General features: G+C 46.0%; 2 protein-coding genes across 3 annotated transcripts; one reads left to right on the top strand and one right to left on the bottom strand.

Moving 5' to 3' along the window:
- Positions 1 to 276: 276 nt before the first annotated feature.
- On the top strand, positions 277 to 14,702 carry ACAT2 (acetyl-CoA acetyltransferase 2). 2 transcript variants are annotated; one of them, XM_082729523.1, is made up of 9 exons: positions 277 to 475; positions 1,006 to 1,140; positions 2,749 to 2,930; positions 4,041 to 4,158; positions 10,345 to 10,488; positions 11,349 to 11,471; positions 13,103 to 13,257; positions 13,779 to 13,889; positions 14,303 to 14,702. In XM_082729523.1, the coding sequence occupies exons 1-9, from the start codon at positions 421 to 423 to the stop codon at positions 14,471 to 14,473; spliced, it is 1,194 nt and encodes a 397-aa protein (XP_082585649.1). In that variant the 5' UTR covers positions 277 to 420; the 3' UTR covers positions 14,474 to 14,702. The 2 variants fall into 2 exon arrangements, with proteins under 2 accessions (XP_082585649.1, XP_082585650.1); XM_082729524.1 differs by lacking the exon at positions 13,779 to 13,889 and having other exon boundaries at positions 283 to 475.
- TCP1 (t-complex 1) lies at positions 14,615 to 26,312 on the bottom strand. The gene is made up of 12 exons (XM_082729509.1): positions 26,022 to 26,312; positions 25,008 to 25,093; positions 24,678 to 24,806; positions 22,609 to 22,706; positions 22,107 to 22,217; positions 21,619 to 21,800; positions 21,109 to 21,235; positions 16,886 to 17,061; positions 16,386 to 16,509; positions 15,891 to 16,083; positions 15,600 to 15,763; positions 14,615 to 14,912 (listed from the first exon to the last, which is right to left on the bottom strand). The coding sequence occupies exons 1-12, from the start codon at positions 26,083 to 26,085 to the stop codon at positions 14,696 to 14,698; spliced, it is 1,671 nt and encodes a 556-aa protein (XP_082585635.1). The 5' UTR covers positions 26,086 to 26,312; the 3' UTR covers positions 14,615 to 14,695.
- Between the last annotated feature and the right edge of the window lie 65 nt (positions 26,313 to 26,377).

Below are 26,377 nucleotides of genomic sequence, written 5' to 3'. Positions count from 1 at the left end.
TGTCAGGATTCGTACCCACATTCTCGCCAGTGGCATTCGAGTCCTGGGTTCAACAGGGAGTATTACTGTCACCCCCACTTCTCAATGACTCGAAAAACACTAGGTCCAAAAAAACCCACGCCCGGCCCCCAAAACAAAACGCCAAGACAAACGACAACACGACCGTTCGGATAAGGGTCTGAGGAGGTGGGGGGGCGGGGCCCGCGGGGCCCGCGGGTCCGCCCACTGCTTCGGCCCCTACAGGGTCCACCTCATCCCCGAGCGCCCCGCCGTCGCGCCTGCGCACTGGCGCCCGCGGAGGCGGAGGCGGGGCAGCCTGCGGCTCCGCCCCCGGCGCGGCCTGTGAGCCGCGGAGCAAGGCTTTGCCTCACTTGCTCGCAGCTGCAGGCGGGCAGCAGCTAGAAGCGGTCGTGCGGCAGGATGAGTGCAAGCTCTGATCCCGTGGTCATCGTCTCGGCGGCGCGGACCGCCATAGGTAAGTGGCCGGCGTTGGCTCAGCCGCGAGGACCCCGGAACCTCTGGGACCTGCCGGAACCGGCACCCCGCGCCTTCTCCGGCAGGCGGGCCGACGGTCCCAGCCCGTCCTCGCCCGCGGTGCCCACTCCGCCTCGCGTGCTCTGATTGGGTCCGCGGGTAGAACCACCGTGCCGCCGTGCTCTCCCATTGGCTGGCGAAGGGAGGCGCTCTCTTTCGAGTCCTCTGGTTGGCCAGCTCCCGGAGGAACCATGTCAGCCCTGTGGCCGCAAGGGCGGGGTCGCTGGTGGTCCGAGCAGGGCCGCGCTGCTGAATGGAGGATTCCTGAGAATTGCTTCCCGGTGCTTAGTGCCGCAGAGATTTCAAAGCCTTGGGCGCGCGGGACTGTCGAGCCCTTTTGTTAGGGAAGCGTGGGCCGACCGCGTCTGCTGGCGCTTAGGAGATGGATGCGAGGGTTTCCCGCGGGTCCGCTCCGTACCCAGACGCGCCGCCTCGGCGCCCTCGTGGCGCCCGCCTTCCCTTCTGCCCTAGGTTCCTTCAATGGTGCTTTAGCCGCTGTCCCTGTCCGTGACCTGGGCTCAGCTGTCATCAAAGAAGTCCTGAAGAGGGCCGCTGTAGCTCCCGAAGAGGTGTCGGAGGTCATATTCGGACACGTTTTGGCGGCAGGTAACTCCTCGAAGGTCAGGTTCATTGGAAGCAGCCCGCCAACACCCCGCGCACACCTCCCGCTCCCGAAACTCAAGTGTTTAACTCCGGAGATCTGCTCCTGGAGTTCCCTCTGCTGGAAGTCTTCCTGTCGCTCCCCTGCCATGCCCCTGTCCAGCTTGATACCCCGCGACTTTCCTGGGCGTTTCCTGATGAGCCCAGGCTAGACCACCGCCCTCCACTGTCTTTTCATTCTTCTTTTTTTTTAAGAGTTTATTTTTTTGGCAGACAGATCACAAGTAGGCAGAGAGGCAGGTAGGGGGAGAGGAGGAGGCACGCCCCCTGCTGAGCAGAGAGCCCGAGGATCATGACCTGAGCTGAAGGCAGAGGCTTTAACCCACTGAGCCACCCAGGTGCCCCTGCCTTTTCATTATTTAGAACCAGGCCCATCGGAGAGTATACACAGCCCTCTATGGGCGCCTAAAGTGTCACACATTGAACAAAAGTGGATGAATTCCTCCTTTGTGCCCTGCACTGTGCCAGGTGCTGGAATAGGGGTCCCACAACACAGGTAAGGTTCGGGCCCTCAAGCCTGGTAAGGCTCACTTCCAGCTCCTCACGGGGCTGTCAATCCCTGGGTGGGGGCAGGGGAGTCACCAGAGTGCGCCAGTCTCACTTCCCACTGAGTTTCTAGATCCTTGACCACTGGCAGTTCTTAGACAGTTTAATAACTAGGTTCATGCTCAGGCAGCAGCATAAATTCTGATCCTCGTGGTAACTAGAAATAAATGTCCACTTATGACCAACTTTTGTCCTTACCCTGTCTGAGACCTGGCCCATTTTTGCATATATTCATTTTATAGTTTTGTAGTTCTAATTCCTGATTCTCCTTTCTCTTATTGTCTTGAGGGGCCATAAAGTTGGAGCCTACCACTTTCTCATGACTCTCAAGGGCTTTAAAATATGTAATATTCTCAGACTGGCTGTCTTCAGCCCTCATCCTCCTTCCTTCTCAGACCCATGATTGAGACTTACTCAGATGTCATCGGGTCCATCATGCCAGGTGGACCATTATCTCCTCCACATCTGTGCTCCCTAGTGTCTCCACATAATTATAAAACAAATAATGGCTATGTTCATTGAGGGCCTGCTGAATACGGGGCCTTGAAGGCACTGGGCTTAGTGCTTTCACTGCTTTACTGAGTCCTGTCAGTAAGTGCATTGAATCGTCTTATCTCCGTTTTGCAAATGAGTAAATGAGCTTTTGAGGGGCACAGTTTGAAGTGCAGCTAGTATTTGAATCCTCATCTGTCCTACTCCCTAAGCCTAGGTGCCCTCCACAATCTTGTTGAAAGATCACTGGAGGAACATTTCCTCCTTCTTATTAATAACTTCCTTGTGGAAAAGAAAGCTTATATCCATAAGCACAGACTAATCCGTATTCAGGGGCTAGACTGGCAGGTATAGGGCAGACACGGGCCTTTTTCTGTCTGGTTGGGAGTGTGGCTTGGTTCAGCTTGGCTGGGAAGTGACAGGAGCCCAGTTGCTAATCTAATATCTGTGTACTTTCATCTAAACATTTTTCCCTTCTGTTTGTTTGCTGAGCTGTCTCTGTGTTCCCTCTGCCAGGTTGTGGGCAGAATCCTGTTCGACAAGCTAGTATGGGTGCAGGAATCCCTTACTCTGTTCCAGCATGGAGCTGCCAAATGGTCTGTGGGTCAGGCCTCAAAGCCGTGTGCCTTGCAGCACAGTCCATAGGGATAGGAGACTCCAGCATTGTGGTTGCAGGAGGCATGGAAAGTATGAGCAAGGTAAGGCCTCTGGAGAGACGGCAGTCACTGACCTCTTGCCAATAGACTCACGTCTGTGCCATAGCAGAGTAAACTGACGCATAGCAGAGCTGAAACGAAACAGTAAACACACAAAAAAACGGATTCAACCTTGATCTCTATCTTGATGGTTTTATTTTTATATTTTTAAAGATTTTATTTACTTATTTGAGAGAGCGAGCAAGAGCATAAGCTGGGTTGGAGGCAGGGGGAGCAAAAGGAGAGGGAGGAGCAGGCTCCCCACTGAGCAGGGGCCCTGACACATCCATGGTTATATAGTCACATAGTCACAACAGCTCTTAGAGGGTAGGAGGTATCATTCCCAGTTTACAGATCAAGAAACTGAGGCCCAGAGCCAGAATTCAAATACAGATCTTCTGACTCCAAGTGTTCCCATTCTATTATAGCTGCTATTCAATTGGTAGGAGTTAAAAAGATCCCCACCTAGAAATCCCTTTCCATTAGTTAATTAGGCCACCTGATGATTCTTACTATAGGCATTATGTCTTTTATCAGGGGAAGTTACACACTGTTAGCGTCATTTATGCCTTTATTTATTTTTGTTTTTTTAAAAGATTTTATTTATTTTATTTGACAGAGATTACAAGTAGGCAGAGAGAGAGAGGAGGAAGCAGGCTCCCTGCTGAGCAGAGAGCCCAATGCGGGGCTCGATTCCAGGACCCTGAGATCATGACCCGAGCCGAAGGCAGAGGCCTTAACCCACTGAGCCACCCAGGTGCCCCTCATTTATGCCTTTAGATGAACTCCTCATTTAACAGATAACTAGTTGCTTCTTTAGAAAGAATAAATGAGGATCTTAAGGAAATCAGAATGGAAAGATTTGGTGATAAATGGAAATAGGGTAGGAGAGTAACAGCTTTTGAGGAGTAGAAATGGTAGAGTAGTCGGCTGATTCCAGGGGTCTCCAGGCCCCAGACCCTGGATGGGGAAGAGGATGGGCCAGAACTGGGGAGAAGGGTCACAGGAGGGTCTAGGTAAAGACTGAGGAGCCACTAGGTAGTTTTGAGTGGGATCACAAGGACAGATCTAGTGACAAACAACCCCAAATCCATTTGTATTTCTTGTTTCCAGGCTCCTCACTTGATTCATTTGAGGACAGGAGTCAAGATGGGGGAAATGCCATTGATGGACAGCATCCTCTGTGACGGCCTTACCGATGCATTCCACAACTATCACATGGGCATGACAGGTAAGGCACCCACGGCCAAAAACACACTGAGTGCGGACAGGTTTCCAGAAGGTCCTATAACCACTGGCTTTGCAGGTGCTCTCTTCATGAAGGACAGGGACTGTGTCCTGATCATTCTGTCTCTCTCGCATATGGAATGTAGAACTCAAGCACAGAAGAGACACTTTATTTTAGACTTGAAGAAACAAGCCCTGAGACGTTACACGCTCTTGCCTAAATGTATGTGGCAATGTGTCTGGGTCCAGGAGCAGTAGAAATCAGGTGGCAGTCTCGTGAGAAAGTGGGGGAAGGAGCAAGAATCAAAGGAGAGGGAACAGTGTGTGTCAGGCTGAGGCAGGGTGGCACGGAGCCATGGGGAGCAGTGAGAAGCATGGGCGTCTTGGTCACCGCGAGTAAGAGTGGCAGCAGGGGTGGCGGGAGAGTGTTGCCACACCCCAGCAGCCTCTGTGGGCACCGTGCCGGGGTCTTCCTAGTTGTCGAGTCCAGGCCAGAGGTTCTCAAAGTGGGATATGACAGCCGACTGTCTCGATGTCACCTGAGGCTGTCACTGAAAATCCAGCTCCTGAGCCCTTTCTGAGGTGCTACAGGCTGAATTATGACCTTTGGAAAGTCCTTTGTTGAAGCCCAAACCCCAGGACCTCAGAACATGACTGAATTTTGAGTTAGGGCCTTTTAAGGAGTAATTTAGTTAAAGTGAGGCCTTTATGTGGCCTCTAATTCCGTCTAACTGGCAACCTTGTAAGAAGAGGACAGAATACAAGAGATGTGAGCTCGGGAGAAAGGCCATGTGTGGACACAGCGATGAGGCAGCCGGGAGGAGTGAGGCCTCAGGAGGAAACAGACCTGCTCACCGGGGACTTCCGTTCTCCACAACATGAGAAAATAAGTTTCTGTTGCTTAAAAAAAAAAAAAAAGCCTCAGGCTGCCATGATGTAGTAATTAGTAAAGACTCGACTCCCTAATACAGACGGATATACAAGTGGCCAAAATCTTTCAAGCTACTGCTTTCAAATGTTGACCACCAACAATCACATAAGACTGAGATTCCTTTTTTTTAAAACCCTGCTGGGGCCCTCATTCACGAGGACCTTCAAGAACCCTCCTTATTCCCACTCAAGACTCAGCCCGCAGCACCCCACAGCTCGGACTCTGCAGGTGCCTGGTGGGGGGTGTCTGGAACAATCCAAATTAACAACCACCCCCCACCCCCATTCTCTCTGGCTGTAGACAAAGGCTGTCACTCCTGGGAAGATCCAGCATGTTCTCCACAGTGGTGTAAGCATTGCCAGTGGCTTGGCCTCGGGGGCAGGTTGCAGGGGACCATTTCATTGGCTCCTCCCCCTCTCTTGCTGGTACCTCCTCTGCTCCTGGGGCGCTTGTTCTAACAGGGGTAGATGCATTCCTTCCACACAAACCGGTACCCAGGCCTTCCCCATGGAGCCCCCGACTGATGCCTGTCCGCTCATTCCTCCCATCAGCCTTGGGAAACCCTCCCTTTTAGATTTATATGGAGGAGCATGTTATGTTGTTCCTCCACTTCTGGTGTTCTAGCTCCCCAAAAACAAGGTACAGGGAGTCCATCTGGAATGGCTCCACCAACTTGGTGCAGACCAAGATCTTATGCTTTGGGTCCGTGCTGAGCCCTCAGAATCACTTGGGACTGAGTCATGTCAGAGCCACAGTCTGCCGAATGTTCTCAGTGTGCCCATCCCCTGGATCTTGGCCCAGGGGATGTAATAGACCCCAGGTTTGGGCAGGATCTGAAATAGTTGAGAGGGATGTTGGAAGATTCCTAATGGGGCATTGTGACCTCAGGTTCCCTCTTTCTGCCCCACAGGATCCTGTGATGAGGAAGGGGCGGGTTATTAGAGCACCTCTCTTTCCCCTACCCAGGGCAATTTCTTGCTGTTCTTCTGGGGTCCTCTCCTCAGGGGACCACTCTAGAGCTCCCCTGAGTGAGAATGGGGGTTTTACCCATGCCAGCCCCGCCTCTGCCTCGAATGCAGTCAGTCGTAAGACAGATTCTTCTTCTTCTTTTTCTTCTTCCTCTTCCTCTTCCTCCTCTTCTCTCTTCCTCTTCTTCCTCTCTTTTTTTTAATAGGCTCCACACCCAGCGTGGAGCCCAAGGTCAGGCTTAAACTCTTGACCCTGAGATCAAGACCTGAGCTGAGAACAAGAGTCGGATACTTAACTGACCAGTTGCCGCGAGATTCTTGAAAGAAGGGAAAACCCTACTGTCATTGAGTTTCTACCTGGGGGGGATGGTGGCCACTGAACTGGGGAGGCAGAGGTCAGAGTTTGGAGCTGCTGAGATGCCTGGAGTTTGTGGGGCAGAGTACTAGACAGAAGGAAGCTAGGAAAGAAGCTCCGGAAACCTCCATAAGGGTCCCCTCAACTCTTGGGTCAAATACTCAGCTGTATAGGACAGCACCCTACAAGGTCTAGTAGAAACAGCTGCTAGAGGGTTGTGAATTGATTAGTTGGAAACCTAGGAGTTCTGACCATGCAGAGTAGAAACTTTACTGAACCCACTGGACACTCTACTGACATCTCAAAAAACCCACAGTTTAGTGGCAGGAGCACTCTAGCACCAGAGTAAGGATGATGCTAGACCCAAACTAATAAGCTTAAAAAATAAGCTTCAAAAGGATCCAGACGATCTGCTAGTATGTTACTGGGAACGAAATTCAGTATACTTGCTAAGGATAACAAGATCCAGATGTTCAACAGTTTCTGCATACCTAATACACTACAGTATAGCAACTGTAATGTCCAGCATGCAATAAGAAATTTCTAGACATTTACAGAAGTAGGAAAATGTAGCCTAACCAGGAGAAAAAAATGGTCAATGGAAACTGATCCCTGCAATAACAGATACCGGAACCAGCAGACAAGGTGCTATTTACCTGGGCTTAAGCATATAAAGGAAAATATAGGGGAAATCTCAGCAGTAAAAGGGGAGCCATCTGGAAATTAGAACTGCAAAGCCCACAATCTGAGATGAGAATCCCACTGGACGGCCCTCAGGGGAGACTGGAGGCAGAAGACAGCAGGCTCAGTCGATCTATAGAGAGTAGGTCTTACAACCTGAAGAACACATGGATCAAAGATGGAAAAAAAATAGAGCCTCAGTGACCTCTGAAGCAAAATACACACACGGAGTAGGAGTCTCGGAAGAAAGAGATAGGAAACAGAGAAAATATGGAAGAAATAACAGCTGAAAATGTCCAAATTTTATGAAAAACACAGTTCAAGCACCAAGTCCTGGAAGAAAATCAGCAGCCCCGGGGCAGTCTCATACATCAAGGCATAAAGTGGTCCAATTACTTTGGAAAAGATTGGACAGTTTCTTTACCAAAGACCCATGAAAACATCACTGAAAGCATTGCAGGAGCAAAGCAGCTTTATTCATTAGAGCCAAGACCTAGAGATGGCTCAGGGATCCATCAGCAGGAGAATGTGTAACAAATAGTTCTGTATTCTTACCACAGAATACCACTCTGCAAGAGAAAGGAACAGACTTTAAGCGATCAACTTAACGGTATGAGTAAATATGATAAACAGAATGCTGAGCAAAAGACACTAAGTTGCATTTATAATTTATGCTGAAAGAAATCAAAACATTTGTTTTAAGGAGGGTGAGATAGGTAAGGGGCACGTGAGAACTTCCTGGGTGACGGAAATATTACATATGTGGGATATGTGGTTGTGTGCGTTTGTTAGAACTCATTGAATTATGCACTTCAGGTTTTTGTTTTTCACTCTGTATAGGTTTTACCTAAAAAAAGAAAAAAACTGTAAACAAGTACTGAGCTCTAGTTACGTTTGCTCTTCCCAGTGTTGTGGGACAGCTCATTCTGAAACTACCTTGTGTGTTTTTAATTATAGATTCAAGCAGATGAGTGAATATATTGAGGCTAATGGGAGCCAGGTTTCTCACTACTGTAGAGAGAGTTCAAGTACGGCAAGGGGGAAGCGTGCCCTTGTGGCGTGAGAATGTATGCCGGGACATCAGTGTGAGTGTGTGTGAACAGTCCTGAATTACGTGTATAGAACTCCCTGCTAAACAGGCACGGAAACGGTGACATGCCAGGCATAGTGAGCAGTCCTAACACCCAGATCTTTGTCTCTAAATACTTTCTCCACTAAAGGGAACTAAGGTTCCTTTGAGAAGTGGTTCATTCCAGGCTGGGACAAAATAAGTCTCTTCCCTAGCATGGCCTTGGCAGGGGCAGCTGTCTCCCGCTTGGCATCAAGGCTGCCCTCAGACCTCACATCATTAAAAAGAGGCCCAACAGGGGAGCTTGGGTGGCTCAGTCTGTGAAGCATCTGCCCTCCGCTCAGGTCATGATTCCCGAGTCCTGGGATCGAGCCCCATGTCTGGCTTCCTTCTCAGAGGGGAGTCTGCTTCTCCCTCTGTCCCTCACCCCGCTCATGTTCTGGCTCTCTCTTTCTCAAGTAAATAAATAAAATCTTTTAAATTAAAAAAAAAAAAAAAAGTGACCAAGAAGTTCACTGGGCACCAGTCAGACCAATATGTCAAAGTTAAGTGCAGCAAGTAGAAACCCAGAGGCACTGACAGTGGGGCACACAGAATGTTCAGGGACCAGATCTTGATGCCCAGCTCTGGTTCCGGAAGCAGCCAGAAGACAAAGCCCGTGCTGCCCAGTGGCTCCCGGAAGTTCCTCGTCCAATAATGACAGTAATGGGTTATATGATTTGTTAAATGAAGTGAAAATATTTGAATCCTTGGGACGCCTGGGTGGCTCAGTTGGTTGGATGACTGCCTTCGGCTCGGGTCATGATCCCGGAGTCCCGGGATCGAGTCCCGCATCGGGCTCCCAGCTCCATGGAGAGTCTGCTTCTCCCTCTGGCCTTCTTGCTCATGCTCTCTCACACTCATTCTCTCTCAAGTAAATAAATAAAATCTTAAAAAAAAAAAAAAAAAGAAAATATTTGAATCCATACTGATGTCAAGATGATAAATGGAGAGAGGGAAAAGCTCTTTATAGTAGATGGCAGAACAGAGGAAGGCTGGAGTTGGAAAATCGTGAATGCGAAGAGAAGCAGGTAAAATTGGTTGAGGAAGACATTTCTTTGTAGTGTCAAAATAACTTCCCCTGACTTCCTGATTGATTATAAATGGAGGGTCACCTGGGTGGCTCAGTGGGTTATGCGTCTGCCTTTGGCTCAGGTCATGATCTCAGGGTTCTGGGATCGAGCCCCGCATCGGGCTCCCTGCTCGGCTCAGCAGGGACTCTGCTTCTGCCTTTCCCTCTGCCCTTCTCTTGTTTGTGCTCTCTCTCTTGCTTGCTTTCTCTCAAATAAAATCTTTTTAAAAATTATAAATGGAAAAGTAGTAACTTTACAGTGTAGAGAGACTTTAACCAAGTGATCAAAGCTTGCACCACCTGAGATAAACCAATGAGGTTCATTGAGATGGTCAGGCCAGTGGGATACCTGCTTTTCTGCAAAACCTTAATCTAATCTTGAGGAGACCTCAAACGTATATTGGAGAGGTTTGATAAAAGAACTGGTCTCTTCAAGAGTGTCAAGGTAAAGAAACACAAAGGTAGTGTGAGGACCTGTTCTCAGTAAAAGGACACTGATGAGATCGGCAGTGAAGATCCTGGAATGAACATACAAATGAGCCACAAAGGACATCACTGGGACACCAGGTGAAGCTTGATGATGGACCAAGGATTAAATAATAGGATTGTGTAAGTGTTAAATTTCCTGATTTTGAGAGCTGTGCTCATGTAAGAAACTGGCCGTTCGGGGGAAAGATGCAGTGAAATTAAAAACTGAGGGATAAAGAGCCATGGTTATAACGTTTTCTCAGGTGGTTCCGAGAGAGAATGATGAAGTGAATGGGGCAAAAATACAAACTGTTGGTGAATCTGCATAAAGGAAATTTCCGAAAGCTTACAGTTCCGTAGGAAAAGAGAAGGCAAGAAGGAAGCAAAGAAAGCAAATGACTTCTTAAGAGTCCCTGCAGCCTTCCCAAATCCGTCGCCAGTGGGAGGCCCGAACCATCTCAGACTGTCATTGGGCCTGCTTGGGGCGCGGGGGGCAGGGTGGGTGTGTGGGGGCAGTGCTGGGTTACAGGTGAAAAACTTGAGCTTCTAAAAGCCAGTTCCTGAAAATGCTTATCTTTTGCTTTATTATTACTATTTTCTTTCACAGCTGAAAATGTAGCCAAAAAATGGCAAGTGAGCAGAGAAGATCAGGACAAGTATGCAGTTCTGTCCCAGAACAGGACAGAGAGTGCACAGAAAGCTGGCTATTTTGACAAAGAGATTATACCAGTTTTTATATCTTCTAGAAAAGGTGAGTATATAGACTACAGTGGTTTGAACCTTGATGTACCTATTTATAGATAAGAGTCATCCAAAAAATAATATACAGGAATGTTTATACATCGTGTCTTAGGTCTTTCAGGTTGCAAAGAAAAGGTTGATCTTGGGTACATCTGAAAATGGCGGGCTGGGCGCCATTGTTTATCGGGTGCTAGAGGGTGAGAACATGGCACTGTGTTGGCTCTGAGCACTCCTGGTCCCAGAGTGTCCACACTGGTCTGTAGATAGAGCAGGTTTTGTGTGAGAAACTGGAGCATTGGCTTATCATTGTTAGGAGGTAACAGCTGACCTTTTGCCCCTACAGGCTAAATCTCCTTAGAGTCGAACACCCACTACTTCCTGTATATGTCTGCATACAATTCGTGTTTCCTGAGGGTGCATGTTTTTGGGTCCTTTGCTGTTATCTCAGATGGAATGTTCCGGTCAAAGAGCTCTTACTGATCAACTGTTCTGTTACCAGTAACTGCTGTTGCTTACGTCCACCCTTATGAGATTGGCTTTTATGAGATTGGCTTTGACGTTCCCTGATCCTGTCAGTTGTAACCAGCTAAGTCATACACACCGCACCTTTACCACCTTTCGCACAAAGAACTGCCTTCCTCAGAAAGGGCTGTGGTTGTGGAAAACACTCCAAGTATCTCATGAGGACAGTGCTTATAAAATCTGGGAACATGCAACTTTTATTATGTGTACTTTCCTGTTGGAATGAAAGTATTTTTTAGTAAACCTTCTTTCCAAATTTGAAGCCTCGTGTCTGAGGACTGCACCATTCCTGGCATACTCACTGCCATCTTGGTACTAATCTTGGTTAATTCATTTTCCTTTGTTCAGGTCTCACTGAAGTGAAAACAGATGAGTTTCCACGCCATGGGAGCAACATAGAAGGCATATCTAAGTTAAAGCCATACTTTCTTACAGATGGAACAGGAACAGTCACCCCAGCTAATGCTTCAGGTTTGAGTTCCCAAAGGGCAGTTAAGGGAACCCATCTTCTGCTAGGCCTACCAAATTGATGACTTTTTCATTTCATTTATTATTTATATGCAAATTATGCTAAGACCTTTAGTTGCTTGAAGGGAAGATATAGTTTCTCTATATTTGATTATTACTAGCATTGCCCTATTTTTTTTTTTTTTAAGATTTAATTTATTTGACAAAGAAAGAGACAGAGATCACAAGTAGGCAGAGAGACAGGCAGAGAGAGAGGGGGAGGCAGGCTCCCTGCTGAGCAGAGAGCCTGATGTGGGGCTTGATCCCAGGACCCTGAGGTCAGGACCTGAGCTGAAGGCAGAGGCTTAACCCACTGAACCAACCAGGCGCCCCTAGCATCGCCGTATTTTTGACTTATTATTTTTTTTTTTTAAAGATTTTATTTATTTATTTATTTGCCAGAGAGAGAGAGAAGAGGGAGAGAGAGAGCACGTGCAAGCGAGCACAGGCAGACAGAGTGGCAGCAGAGGCAGAGGGAGAAGCAGGCTCCCGGCCGAACAAGGAGCCCGATGTGGGACTCGATCCCAGGACGCTGGGATCATGACCTGAGCCGAAGGCAGCTGCCCAACCAACTGAGCCACCCAGGCGTCCCTTGACTTAACTTATAAAGAATGGATTTGACTTCTCAACATCCGAACTAGACATATAGATGAAAAAGCAGATTAGGGAACCAGAGAGTTTGATCTTGTCTCTCGATGCTTTTCCAAAACCAGAAACTCCCGATGCCTTATATGAGAGCAAGGCTATTTCTTTTTTGTTTTTTTCGAAGATTTTATTTATTTGACAGAGAGAGACAGCAAGAGAGGGAACATAAGCAGGGGGAGTGGAAGAGGGGAGGAGCAGGGAGCCTGATGCAGGGCTCAATCCCAGGACCCCAGGATGATGACCTTAGCTGGAGGCAGATGCTTACCCGACTGAGCCCCCCAGGTGCCCTGAGCAAGGCTATTTCATCTTTTTCTTTTCTTTCTTTTTTTTTTTTTTTTAAAGATTTTATTTATTTATTTGACAGAGAGAAATTACAAGTACACTGAGAAGCAGGCAGAGAGAGAGAGAGAAGGAAGCAGAGAGCCTGATGCGGGACTCGATCCCAGGACCCTGAGATCATGACCTGAGCCGAAGGCAGCGGCTTAACCCACTGAGCCACCCAGGCACCCCATCTTTTTCTTTTCATTACTCTTCCCTCCCCTTTCAATCTTTCCACTTTCCTCGGTTAATGTTCTGTGGTCAATTATGTCATATTGCCAAACTTAGCATTTCTAATTACATTGGAAAATAGGAATTATGGGGGGGGCGCCTGGGTGGCTCAGTCAGTTATGCACCTGCCTTCAGCTCAGGTCATGATCTGAGTCCCGGGATCGAGCCTCCTGACAGGCTCCTTGCTCCATGGGGAGCCGCTTCTCCCACTGCCGCTCCCCTGCTTGTGCATGTTCGCTGTCAAATAAAATCTTAAAAAAAAAAAAGGCATTATGGCAACTGACTTTGTCAAGGTTATATATAAAGAATAATTGAACATGTGTCTTCAGGTGTTTGAGAAAGTAGGCACAGGTATAGAACTCAGTGAGCATTTCAAAAGCAAGGACGTTCGTATTTTACAGGAATAAATGATGGTGCTGCCGCTGTGTTGCTAATGAAGAAGTCGGAGGCCACTCATCGAGGGCTCACACCGTTAGCACAGATCGTTTCCTGGTCACAAGTAGGCGTGGAGCCTTCCATTATGGGGACAGGACCGATTCCAGCGATAAAGCAAGCTGTAAGTTTAATTCTGAATGTTGGCACCTGTTCTTTGTTGGGACAACGAACGTCTTTGGGACCAGAACACCACGCTGTAGTTCACTTTTCAGTTCCGCCTTCTCAAACCTTGGCTCAGATCCTCCACCCCAAAATGCCAAGGTTGAGCTTTTGTTTATTCCTGATTAAATTTTTTTTTCCCCCTTTATGAAAGTTTCCCCATTAGTCTTCAATGAGCTTTTTCATGTTAGTTGTATCTCTAGCCTGCTTCCCTGCCGCAAAGAACAGCCAAGAACATTTGAATCTCCTGTTTTTTAGCAGAACCGATAAATAACGTAGATCATCTCACCTATACTTAACATGTTACTACTTCAAAACTTTGATTTCAGAGGGATGTTTTCTGTGTGTCTTAGAGTGGTATCACTTAGCTTCATGGAGGAACCCTTAAGAGATCCTCCAATGTCACATAGTGTATGTTCTAGTATCTACAAGGAGGTGGCCATGTGGGTGTTTAGACCTCTATTCCATTAATCTTCCCCTTAGGTTGCAAAGGCAGGCTGGTCCCTGGAGGATGTGGATGTATTTGAGATCAACGAAGCTTTTGCTGCCCTCTCTGTGGCAATAACTAAAGAACTTGGATTAAACCCAGAGAAGGTAAACCTGAGCGAGCAGTCCTGAGGATGGTTAGCGGATGGGTGTTGCAGTGCAAATCTGATTGTAAACAGCAAACCCCAGGCACACACAGCTCTGTAGTGTGGCAAGCAGTGGCCATACGGTTACTAGGCGGACACTGAGAAGCTCCACTGGGAACTCAGGAGTTATTTTATTGCTTCCCAGGGCGAAACCCCTGGACTCTCTTCATTTACTTCTGTCTCAGAGCAGCCTTGACTTTTCTGAGCTAGTAAGGTAGTCCGGGTGGATGTCACAGGGTATCAAGGTCCTAAGCAGTTAAAATGAAAGCGGAGCTTGAAAGGATAGTTTACTGGTGTAACATTAAAAGGGAAAAGATAATTTAGGATTTTTACTCTATGTCCGTAGGATAAACGTATGTATCTTTTTCCCCTTAGGTCAACATTCAAGGAGGGGCTATAGCCTTGGGCCATCCTCTTGGAGCATCCGGCTGTCGGATTCTTGTTACCCTGTTACACACCATGGAACGGAAGGGTGGACACCGTGGTGTTGCTGCCTTGTGCATTGGGGGTGGGATGGGCATAGCAATGTGTGTTCAGAGGGGATGAAATTACTTAACAATTAATCATGCCTAAACACAACTGGAACTTAACCTCCTTTTAAACTAGTATGGTACTAAATTATAGTATGTGAGATCATAGGACCAACCAAAGTGAGGATGGAAACCATCTTTCATAAGAACCCAAGGCTTGACAGTTTACTTTTTTTAATGTGTAATACTCAACAAGAGAATTGCATCCAACATTGTTATAAATAAAGGATAAAGCAAATCAGTCATCAAGGGCTCCCGAGTGAACGGCATCTTCGTAACCTCCATGCTTGTCATCTTTGCTCTCAGGGTGTAATTTGATGAGATCATCAATTCGAAGAATGGTAATTGCAGCTTCTGTTGCAAACTTCAAACTCTTCACTTTCACTATGGTTGGTTCGAACACCCCTGCTTGCTTGTTGTCTCGCGGTTTACCATTAACCAAATCAAGACCAATCCTGCAATTTAGAAAAAACTATTCAACGGCATCTTACATAACGTACACCTACCCCATTCCAGCTCTTTACATCTGGCCACCCCACTCAAATGTTCATCTTGGGAAATGTTGGGATCTTACGGTAGACCCCTTAAGACTACAGTAGCTAATTACCAATAGCGAGAAGTACTGAAAGAGTTGTAGGAAGGTTAGAGGATAGTGAGGGCACTGTTTCTAAACATCATTTAACATCTTACACAGGGACTGCTTAAGAAGGTTCAGATCAGCGGCGCCTGGGTGGCTCAGTAGGTTAAGCCGCTGCCTTTGGCTCAGGTCATGGTCTCAGGGTCCTGGGATCGAGTCCCGCATCGGGCTCTCTGCTCAGCAGGGAGCCTGCTTCCCTCTCTCTCTCTCTGCCTGCCTCTCAGTGTACTTGTAATTTCTCTCTGTCAAATAAATAAATAAAATCTTAAAAAAAAAAAAAAAAGAAGATTCAGATCACCCCAAAACAATCCCCCCTGCATCTGTAGGACCCTTGTACAGGTACAGGGAATACCCAGAGAAGCGGGAAGATATCTGGGGGTCAGAGATGCTAATTAAAATACACCCATGCGAATCACTAGAATCATCTTTCTGGAGTTTAAAACAAAGTTAACTATCACAGGATACACAGATGACCATGAAGGAGACAAGGAAACTGTATGCTTACCATTTTAGATTTTTGCGTTCTGGATTAACCTGAGCCTCATTGTGGAAAGCTCTTAACTTTGCAACCAGATCTGTGGAGTCCTGGGCAGCGTTAACTGCCAATGTGTTCGGAATAACAAGAAGCGATCTGGCAAACTCCGCAATAGCAAGCTGTTCCCGAGACCCCTGGGAAGAAAGACAATGCACTGTCTTCACAAAACCCACAGCAGCAGCGCAGGTCTCAAGGGCATAGTAACCAAAGATGGGGGTCCCAGGCCCTTCTTGAAAAAAACAGGTCATTATATGTTCTTACCATGCTGGTTGCGTAGTTCTCAAGGTATATGGAAAGAGCTGCTTCTACAGCGCCCCCACCTGGAACCACAGATTTTGACTCCAAAACTCTCTTCACCACACAAAGAGCATCATGTAAAGAGCGCTCCATCTCGTCACACATGAAATCATTTGCCCCACGTAAGATAATTGATGCAGATGTGCGAGCCTTGGTGCTATTTAAAAAAATAAGTTTTGTATCAGTATTTTTATAAAATAAATCTACATACAAATACACTGTAAACACCTTAACTGAATCCTGCTAACAGTTCATTCAGACACAGCAGCAGTGTCTGGGCCAGGCAGAAGAGATGAAATGGTCACTCCACCTCCATTTACCACGGCCTAACATTGTTCTCTCCCATGCGTATAACCGCTCCTATCACTGCAAGACTAGAGCAGCAAATCAATGGGAAGGCCATCTACTTCTACTCATCGATAAAATCTGTACAGCTTCATAATTTAGAAAGCAGCTTACTTTTTGATCAAGATCAGCTCATCATCACAAATTCTCTCCTGTACCACCTCTTCTGCTTGCCCCAACATTGAAGCCTCAAAAGTTTCTTCTCCCTCCAAATTGGCCAGGGTTGACAGAACAGTTGCTATTAAAATAATAACAAAGATCTGTAAGTACTGTTTCCCCATGAACGTTTTCATACCTGGTCTTAAATTCAGAAACATTTATGATATTAGTAATACACAGATGCAAGTTTAAGGTTTACAGTTAGGCATCAAACCACCGTCCTTTTATCCCAACATGGAACTCTGTCATTTTGAGGTAAAGAAATTCAGCAGAACTTTTCCAGGAACACGAAAAGTGACTTCAAAAGATCTCTCTGTCGCGCGAAGCGTTAAAGGAGTAGAAAGTAAAAACTTGATGTTTCTGAAGCTGCTTAGAGAGGACTTTCCAATGTAAAGACACACACTGGTGCTTATGGTGACGTGACACACCACAGTTGGAGCCAGCAGAGGCCCTACCTCCAGAAGCTTTAGCGATGCGTTTAAGGTCCCTTTTTAAAACTCTTCTAACGGCCATAGCGCCTGTCTCCACAAAGTACTTCAGGCACATGTCATCGATCCCACCGGTGGTTAGAATAACGTTGGCACCGGTAGCCAGGATCTTCTGGATCCGCTCCTTGGTGATATCCGATTCTCTACAGAGAAATGAGAACCCAAATCGTCTTCTGGTGTATCCAGTTCTAACTTCCATTACGTACTTCCCACAAAATAAATGCACATTACATCATTCTTTCCCTCCTGTGGCCAAAATTTAAATCAATTTACAGAAATGTTCAAAAAATTTAAAATTACCACTTGTGCCTTCCACCCCAATGGGAGTTCCTAACCAAAAACTGTGGTTAGAAAGGAAACAGTGACCCTGTCTTTAGGGGTCTGGCAGGTAAACACTCAGCCATGCTCTGGATAAGAGGTACTACAATGGAATGCAGAGATGGTGAGAGGCCAGACTCTAGCCTGCAAGGTGACACAAGGAAAGGCTGAAGGCCCGGAGTTAAGAAGGGTACAGCACTGAAACGGCCAGTAGGACCAGAAAATGGAAAACCTTCTGTAGGGATGCTAGTATGTGGACTGCTAACAAGTTTAGTATTTTTATTTATTTATTATCTTTTAAAAAGATTTTATTTATTTATTTGACAGAGAGAGAGAGAGAGATCACAAGCAGAGAGGCAGGCAGAGAGAGAGGAGGAAGCAGGCTCCCCGCTGAGCAGAGACCCCGATGCGGGGCTCGATCCCAGGACCCTGGGATCATGACCTGAGCTAAAGGCAGAGGCTTTAACCCACTGAGCCGCCCAGACGCTCCAAGTTTAGTATTCCGCCCCCCCCCCTTTTAAAAGATTTTATTTATTTATTTGACAGACAGATCACAAGTAGGCAGAGAGGCAGGCAGAGAGAGAGGAAGGGAAGCAGGCTCCCTGCTGAGTAGAGAGCCCGATGCGGGGCTCGATCCCAGGACCCTGGGATCATGACCCGAGCCGAAGGCAGAGGCTCAACCCACTGAGCCACCCAGGCGTCCCCCAAGTTTAGTATTCTTTTTTTTTTTTTTTTAAAGATTTCATTTATTTATTTGACAGAGAGAAATCACAAGTAGACAGAGAGGCAGACAGAGAGAGAGAGGAAAGCAGGCTCCCTGCTGAGCAGAGAGCCCGATGCGGGACTTGATCCCAGGACCCTGAGATCATGACCTGAGCCGAAGGCAGCGGCTTAACCCACTGAGCCACTCAGGCGCCCCCAAGTTTAGTATTCTTAAATAAGAGTATTATCAAATCAGTGTCTTCAAAAGGGTCCCCTGACATCATGGCGGAGACTGCACTGGAAAGATGGAGGAATGAGGCAAAGAGGAAGTAACCTGGAGATCGAAGAGCATGTTTGACGAGAACAGATGGTCTGAACACAAGTCTCGGTTTATGGCCGAGATGATGGAGAGAGACAGCCAATGACTCCTGGAGTAAAATGGTTCAGGATGACAGAGAATTCAGTTTTTGAAAGGTGCATCCTTCACGCAAGCTGCCAGGAGGCAGGGAGACACAGGACAGAAATCATAAGCAAGCTATGGGAAGGGATACAGATCCCAAAGAAGCAAAATACCCATCACTGAAACCATCTCACTTACCATTCAAAGAATTTTTAAAGTAGAATGAATTCAAGATGACCCTCAAATTAACCTCCCCGTGCATACTGAGCTAGATGCCACACTGCAGGCAGGAGCTGCGAAGCCAAGCGCATCCTTGGGGCTCCACCTTTGAAGCTTAAAGTCTGAATCCTACAAACACACACAAAACCTGTGCAAGGCCCAGGAAGATCAAGTGAGGAACTCACAGCAGAATGGAATTTAGACTGACGGAGAAAGAAAAGCTTTTTTGAGACTGACCAGCTAAAGAGTAAGTAAAAAATTAACCAGTCAAAACCAGTAGGGAGAGAGTACATCACAGCACAGGGAAGAACATTATTAAGGACCAGTGGGGGAAGAGTCTAGTCCTAGAAGAACTAGGCCACACCTAGTTCCAGGTATGGCCAGACCACAGAGGAAAAAAAAATCAAAGAAATTAAAAAATCTGTTCCAGAGTAATGGGAAACCTACAAAAAGCTCTGCCCTTGGAAGTGATGAGGTCGTTGTAGCTGCTGTGTGGAAAAGTCTGGGAGAGGGGGCAAGAGTGGAAACCAGGTGGCCAGCTTGGCTGTCCCAACCACAGTGGGCAGGAGAATGGAAAGTAGATGAATTTGAGATTTTATTTGATGATAAAAATCAAGTGGTTTTAAGTGAGAGATTAGAAGAGGAAAAGGCAGGTAAAAAGAGGAGTTAAGAATATTTCCTAGTTGGGGCGCCTGGGTGGCTCAGTGGGTTAAGCTGCTGCCTTCAGCTCAGGTCAGGATCTCAGGGTCCTGGGGTCAAGTCCCGCATCGGGTTCTCTGCTCAGCGGGGAGCCTGCTTCCCTCTCTCTCTCTCTCTCTCTGCCTGCCTCTCCGTCTACTTGTGATTTCTCTCTGTCAAATAAATAAATAAATAAATAAAATCTTAAAAAAAAAAAAAAAAAAAAAAAAAAAAGAATATTTCCTAGTTTTCTCCAAGGGTCCTCATCACTAAAGCGGCACAAGCAGATTTATGTTCAGTTTTAAACACTGACTCTGAGATACATAAAGTGTTCATAGGTGTTTGGAGCTCTGAGAAACAGATTTGAAGTTTCCAGCACAGAAATAGTATCTGCAGTCCTAGAAGTGACAAGGAGTTATCCCAGGGACAGCAGAGCAGAGCCCGGGGCTGCCCAGGCCTACAAATACCGAGGGGGCAGCAGCACCAACAATGCCATGGCCGTCCCTTCAAGTGTTTCCAGAAGGGAGTAGTCCCTAGCTTGATGATGCTCAAATGAAGAATCGAAGTGTCTAGTTTTCTGGAATTTTACCCTAGGGACCAATAGTGACCTTAGCAAATGGTCCTCCAGTGGAGAACAGACTAGAACTGGGAAGGAAATGAGAAATAAAATACCAGCAAACCGTTTTTGTGTAAAAAACTTGGGACATCCAGCGGTGAAGAGATGGGGAAGGCTAGAGAGTAAGTGGAGCAGGATGTGAGTAGGAGGCTTTTATCTCTGGTTAAGAGAGCTACAAAGTGGCTGCAAGTAGAATTTAGAAAAAGAATGAGAAATGGAATTCGTAACTGGAGATGCAGCTTGAGTACACTTATGCTAGAGGGACTGGCCTTTGGTGAAAGAAAGGATACTTTGTTTACTGGGAAGAAAAAAGTACACATGCAGATCTAAAGGAGAGAGCCACATCTTGGCAAAGACCTCTTGTAGGTTTGGGTCAGTCACTGTGTTTTATTTTTTAACAAAACCAACTAATCATTAAAATATGTGAAGGACAGGGGTCCAGTGGAAGCAAGCAGTCAAACTGAACTCTAGCTCTCTAGCATGCTAACTGATCAGTAACTATGTAGCAACCCCGAGCTCCTGGCATACAGCAAACATTCAATCAACACTATGTTGTTTATTTGAGAAATTATGTTTGTGGATAGATCTTCAGCGATTATCTTCACGCATGAAATCAAAATTTTCATCGAAGTTATATCACCAAATCTATCTTAAAACACCAAGTCACCACCGCTTTCTAACTTTCCAGAGAAAGTTTGACTTTGGTAAAGATTAAGTTTTCAGGACACTTAGGTGGCTCAGTCAGTTAAAGGTGTGCCTTCTTAGCCTCAGGCCATGATACTAGGGTCCTGGGATTGAGTTCCACGTCAGGCTCCTTGCTCAGCAGTGAGTCTGCTTTTCCCTCTGCCTCTCCCCTATACTCATTCTGCCCCCCCCCAAATAAATAAGTAAAAATTAATTTTTCAAATCCTCCAAGACCCCCACACTTAAATAATCCCACTGCATCATCCCCGTCCTCTGCTACCGGGCAGCTGGTTGATTACTTGCCGTTATCTAGAAGTGTAACATTCCTTGTTTTTATTTTTTTAAAGATTGCACAAGCAGGGGGAGGGGCAGAGGGACTTGCAGACTCCCTGCTGAGAGCAGAGCCCATCATGGCTCTATCTCAGGACTGAGATCTCCACCCAAGTCCACATCAGATGTTTAACTCACCCAGGTGCCCCACTCCTTGTTTTTTGTATACTTTTTTTTTTTTTAATTGTCACCTGCTCTAACAGAAGTCTAATCTACAAACACCTCTTTCAAAGGTCAACATACCTCTGTCTAATCTGGTCCAGTTTCTCAGGGTCCGTAATAACCACCTGTACACCAAGCTTCATTTTTGTTTTCTGCAGGCTGAAGTCAAGGCAAGCAATTTTTGCATTGACTATTCTCTTGGTCATGCCTATAATTGAACACATTAAATTCCTTTATAAGAACTGTAACAACGTTACATTTTATAAAATACAACTATTCTTAAAGCATAATTAAAGTAATAAATATTAAATTATACCAACTCTAAAGACAGATAAATTTACATTTTTGTTACATTTAAACTTACAAATTTTTATGGCCTCTACCTTTCCTTAACTTGCATTTTTCCCAAGTTTTATGTGCTTACATTACACAAGCGATAAACTGAAAACCTGGATGTATACTTTCCTTTTCCCCTGGGCTTTCCTAAAGAACAGTAGGTGCTGGTCTTGGATAGATCACCTAAAGGATGTATATAGTACACAGTCTATAAAAAACAAATTTTAGCCTATAGTATCAAATCCTAGGCCTTACCCTGGGATCCCACCACACAGTTGAGTGCATAGCCACTGATGAGCAGACTCTCCGTCTGACTTCTCCCATGGGCTTTCAGAATATTAATGGAATTGACTGGGTAACGAGGCTGGCCTCTTACATCTGTGTATTTCACTGCAAGGACAGCATCTACTACCATATTGGCGAAGAAATCACCATTTCTAAGCCAAGGGTTAAGGAGAACAAGAACATGGATAATGGGTGCACACAAAAATCAAGGGACTTCAAAGGCACTTCCTTTCAGCAATCTCATCAAAGAAACAAGCATTAACTATGCCTTCAAAATGCTGGAATACTATTTAACATTGCTTGCAATTCGTATTACTGTGACACTTTATTATCATCTCTCCCCCTAGAAAAGGAAGGAAGCAAACAATTTCAATACAGTATCACAGTATCAGCACAAAAACTAACCAAGATCTTACTTTTAAAAAAGCCTAAACTTGACTGAACGATCACAAGGATACATTCCAATGATTTTGGAAGACATCGATGTCTTAGCAGCATTGATCAGGCAATCTCTTCCAAGTTCATCTGTGTTAATAATTAGATTTTCACTGATGTATCGCACTGCCTCCCTGTTTGAAGTATGCGGGAGAAAACACTTATAAGTTCATTACTCCAAACTTTTTTGTTTTATCACTGTATCAAAATGTCTTAGACACCAATTTTCTGTTTGGCCATTTCATACAGGAGGAGGACACAATAAGTCCTCCCTCTTCAGATCATGGCAATTTTATCTATCCCACAAGCATAGCCAACAAAATCTATTATTGGGAGAAAATGTGGCAGTCAAATGGGAAAAAAAAAAAGAACAAAAAACAAACCACCAGCCCTACTTCTTACTTCAAATATTACTATTAAAACAGCACTTTTTCAAAATAAAGTCACTAACAAGATTTAAAGAACACTGTTTACAACTGTAACATCACATAATGTAAAATTTTATCCGAATGCAAACAATCTTACTTGCAAGCAAGTCGATAGCCACTAATAACTGATGTGGGATGAATTTTCTGTTTGACCAGTTCATCTGCATTTTTAAGAAGTTCGGCTGCAATAATAACCTGTAGAGAAAATATTCATCGCTCTTGGTCTGACAGCATGTGAAATACGTATGTAAAAACAACACAAAAACGATCAGCTATTATCAACCAGAATGCTACTGACGGTGAATAACTGGTTATTGGGAATCTGGAAAAAAAAAAAATTGACATTTGTTTTTGTTTTTGAGAGAGAGAGAGAATCTTAAGTAAGCTCCACGCCCAGGATGGAGCTGACATGGGCCTTGATCTCATAACCCTGAGATCATGACCTGGGTCACTTAACCGACTATGCCACTCAGGTGCCCTATACACATACACAGTACTTTACGTACAAATGGCCAAAGGCTGATAGCCAGAAAAGTGTTCTGGCTTACAAACCAGTTCTGTGGAACAACAGTAGAGACTACACATCCACTACCTTTAAATATTTTAAGTGCTCAACAGAAACCAACTGAAGACTCTACCCCTCCTATAACCCATGCTATTTTAGATTATTATTTGGTTTATTTTAAAAGCCACTCTTCTATGTAGTGTATGTACACACACACACACGAATATTACTCAGCCATCAAAAAGGGAAATCTTGGGGCACCTGGGGAGCTCAGTGGGTTAAAGCCCCTGCCTTTGGCTCAGGTCATGATCCCGGGGTCCTGGGATTGAGCCTTGCATCGGGCTCTGCTCAGCAGGGAGCCTGCTTCTCCCTTTCTGCCTACTTGTGATCTGTCCAATAAATAAATAAAATCTTAAAAAAGAAAAAAAAAGGAAATCTTACCATGGACAAGGACATGGATGGAATCAAAGGGTATTATGCTAAGCCAAATAGCTCAGTCAAAAGGCAATTATCATATGATTTCACTTATGTGGAATTTAAGTAACAAAACAGGATCATAGAGGAAGGGAAGTTAAATCAAAGTAAAATGACAAAAAGAGGGCGACAAACTATAAAAGACCCAATCTTAGAAAACTGAGGGTTTCTGGAGAGGAGGTGGTGGGTGGAAGGGGTAACTGGGTGATGGGCACTGAGGAGGGCACGTGATGTAATGAGCACTGGGGGTTCTATCCAGCTGATGAATCCCTGAACTCTACTTCTGAAATAGGTAATACACTATGTGTTAATTAATGGAATTCAAATAATCGTTCTTCTAAAGACATTAACAAATCAAAAACTCTGCTTCTGGGGAAATTATAATCACTTTATTTTTAATATTGTGAACAAGTTACTTATAAATTGTATTTATCATTTCAAAAGAAGTACATTCCGTTTTTTTCATGGTTTGGAGTTTAATCTAGAAATATAAACATGTCCTCCACAAACTACTGCCCGTGTCTTTAGACCAAACTATTATTTGTTCCTTACCAAATAATAGTGTTTCTATACTACAAAACACACTACATCAGTTTGCTGGATGATCTCTGAGAAGTTGTTATTGTTCACATTTACTTTCTTGCACTCCTGTTTTGAACTCACGAGACTGCCTATCAGCATTTGACATAAAAATGTCTTTGAAAATAAAAAGAAAAAAGCCAATAATATTCTTCCCCTAGCTAGTTATAAATAAGATTTTTAGGATTTCTGGGTTTCAGGTAGTGGCAGGAGAAAACAAAACTTAAACAAAAACAAAACCAAAACAAAAAAAACGAGGGGCCTGAACACAGGACCCTGAGATCAAAAGACAGATACTTAACTTACTGAGCCACCCAGGTGACACAGAAAAAGAACTTAAAAAACAAACAAACAAACAAACAAAAAAACCCCCAACAACAAAAAAAACCTCTGAAAAAAACAAAAACAAACAAACAAAAAAACACAACCCCTCTGTATGTGATATATGAATATTTTTGTAGCTGAAAAACTCATGAAACTTTTCTCCCTCCTAAGCATGGAGCTTATTTCGGACTCAGAAACACATGACTTACTTATGGCTTCACTTTATCGAAGTTTAATTTTAGGAAAACCATCTACAGCCATCTATCAGATGACGAACTACCTACCACTGAGGTGGTCCCATCTCCCACTTCTTTGTCTTGCAGATCAGCTAGTTCACAAAGAACTTTAGCTGCAGGATGTTCTACCTCCAGTAACTTCAAGATGGTTGCACCGTCATTAGTAATAGTTACATCCTAAGAAATTTGCAGGGAAGAAAAAAGACAACACAATCACCGGCACACGGCATCTCTTAAGTTAAAAGATACCCATCAGAAACCCATTATCACCTCTACTACACCTTCCAGTACCAGCAGTGCGATAAAAACAGAGAATTCACATAGCTAAATGTTTAGGCACTGTTATTTTCCTTTAACATAACAAATAGGCATACTCACACCAATATCATCCACCAACATTTTATCCAAGCCAACTGGACCAAGAGAGCTTTTTACAATATTGGCAATGGAAGCTGCAGCCATAACTGTAGAAATGAGAAAAAAAAAAATTTTTAAATCCACTGCTCCAAATGACAGCCATTTCGGCTTAAAGTAAGTAAATGACATCCAACAGCCTCCGGATTTTCCAAATCTACAAATCTATCCTAATTAATTAAAATAAGATGGACAGACATCCATAACTTCCAGGTGTACGCGCTCTCAAGAGGTTCAACAACAACACATGCCTTAATTCGTAACGTTTGTTAGGATAAACTCAACTTAAGTACCACTCGGGCTAACGTCCAACCGAAATTTCCTCATCCAACTTCACTGTGAAAACCTGTCAGCGATGGGTGGGGTCAGAACGGGAACTGGACACCGAGCGCCCGGCATCTACTGCAGGTTCTAACCAGTGGGGTGCAATGGGCAAGTCATCTGGATCGCGGCCGTTCGCTCACCGGTAACGTGAGCACTTAGGACCTGTCTTTTCTGGGTAACGGTCCTAAAAAGAGGCGCAAAGGTGGAGATACACGCTCCTGCTAGTTAGAATCGGAACCTAAGAGGCGCAGGGCACCCGGACCAAAGGGGACGCGAGGCGTGACCGGCACGTGTCACTGCGGGGAGCTGGCTCTCCAGGCCCGGGAGCGCTCTTCCAGCTCCAGGGCCTGGGCATCCGCGGCCAACCACGCGCAGCGGGACAGGCCCCCACACCTGCAGGACTCTCCGGAATTTCTCGCCGGTGGGGAGAGGGCGCTGCCGCCCCGCCCCGAAGCGGCGAGACCCGCGCGGCTGGACCCCGGGCCCTCTCCCGGGAGAGAAAGGGAAGGCGCTGCGCCGCAGCCGCGGCCCGAGCGGGGTGGGGACCCGCACCGCCCTGGGCTCGGCCCCGCACCGCCCCGGGCTCGACCCCGCACCGCCCTGGGCTCGACCCCGCACCGCCCTGGGCTCGACCCACGCCTCGTTCGTCCTTACCGTTCTGGGAGCGGATCGCCTCCCCAGTGCTGCGGTCTCCGAACACCGACAAAGGCCCCTCCATCTTCGCGGCGGGGTACACGTCGAGTTTCACTCTCACCGCGGACAACCAGTGTCTCGGTCCCAAGGCCTGGTGGCGGCCACAACGGCGGCGGCGGCTACGGCGTGGAAGGGCCCGAGCGAGGCCGCGGGGACTGCTGGGAACACCGCTCCCCCGGCCCGGCCGCGGGGCAGGGCGGGAAGGAAAGAAGAGGAGGTGGGGGAAGCGAGCCGTGCGGAAGAGCAGGAAGTGAGGTGCCGAGCGAGGGCGGACTCGGCATTTTCGCCCAATTAGAGAACGAATAAGAAGGGCGCGA

The sequence above is a fragment of the Mustela nivalis genome (assembly GCF_964662115.1).
Source record: "Mustela nivalis genome assembly, chromosome: 5".
In the NCBI taxonomy this organism is placed as follows: Eukaryota; Metazoa; Chordata; class Mammalia; order Carnivora; family Mustelidae; genus Mustela; species Mustela nivalis.
Note: the sequence above shows the minus strand (reverse complement) of the source record. Positions and strands in the feature narration are given on the sequence as shown.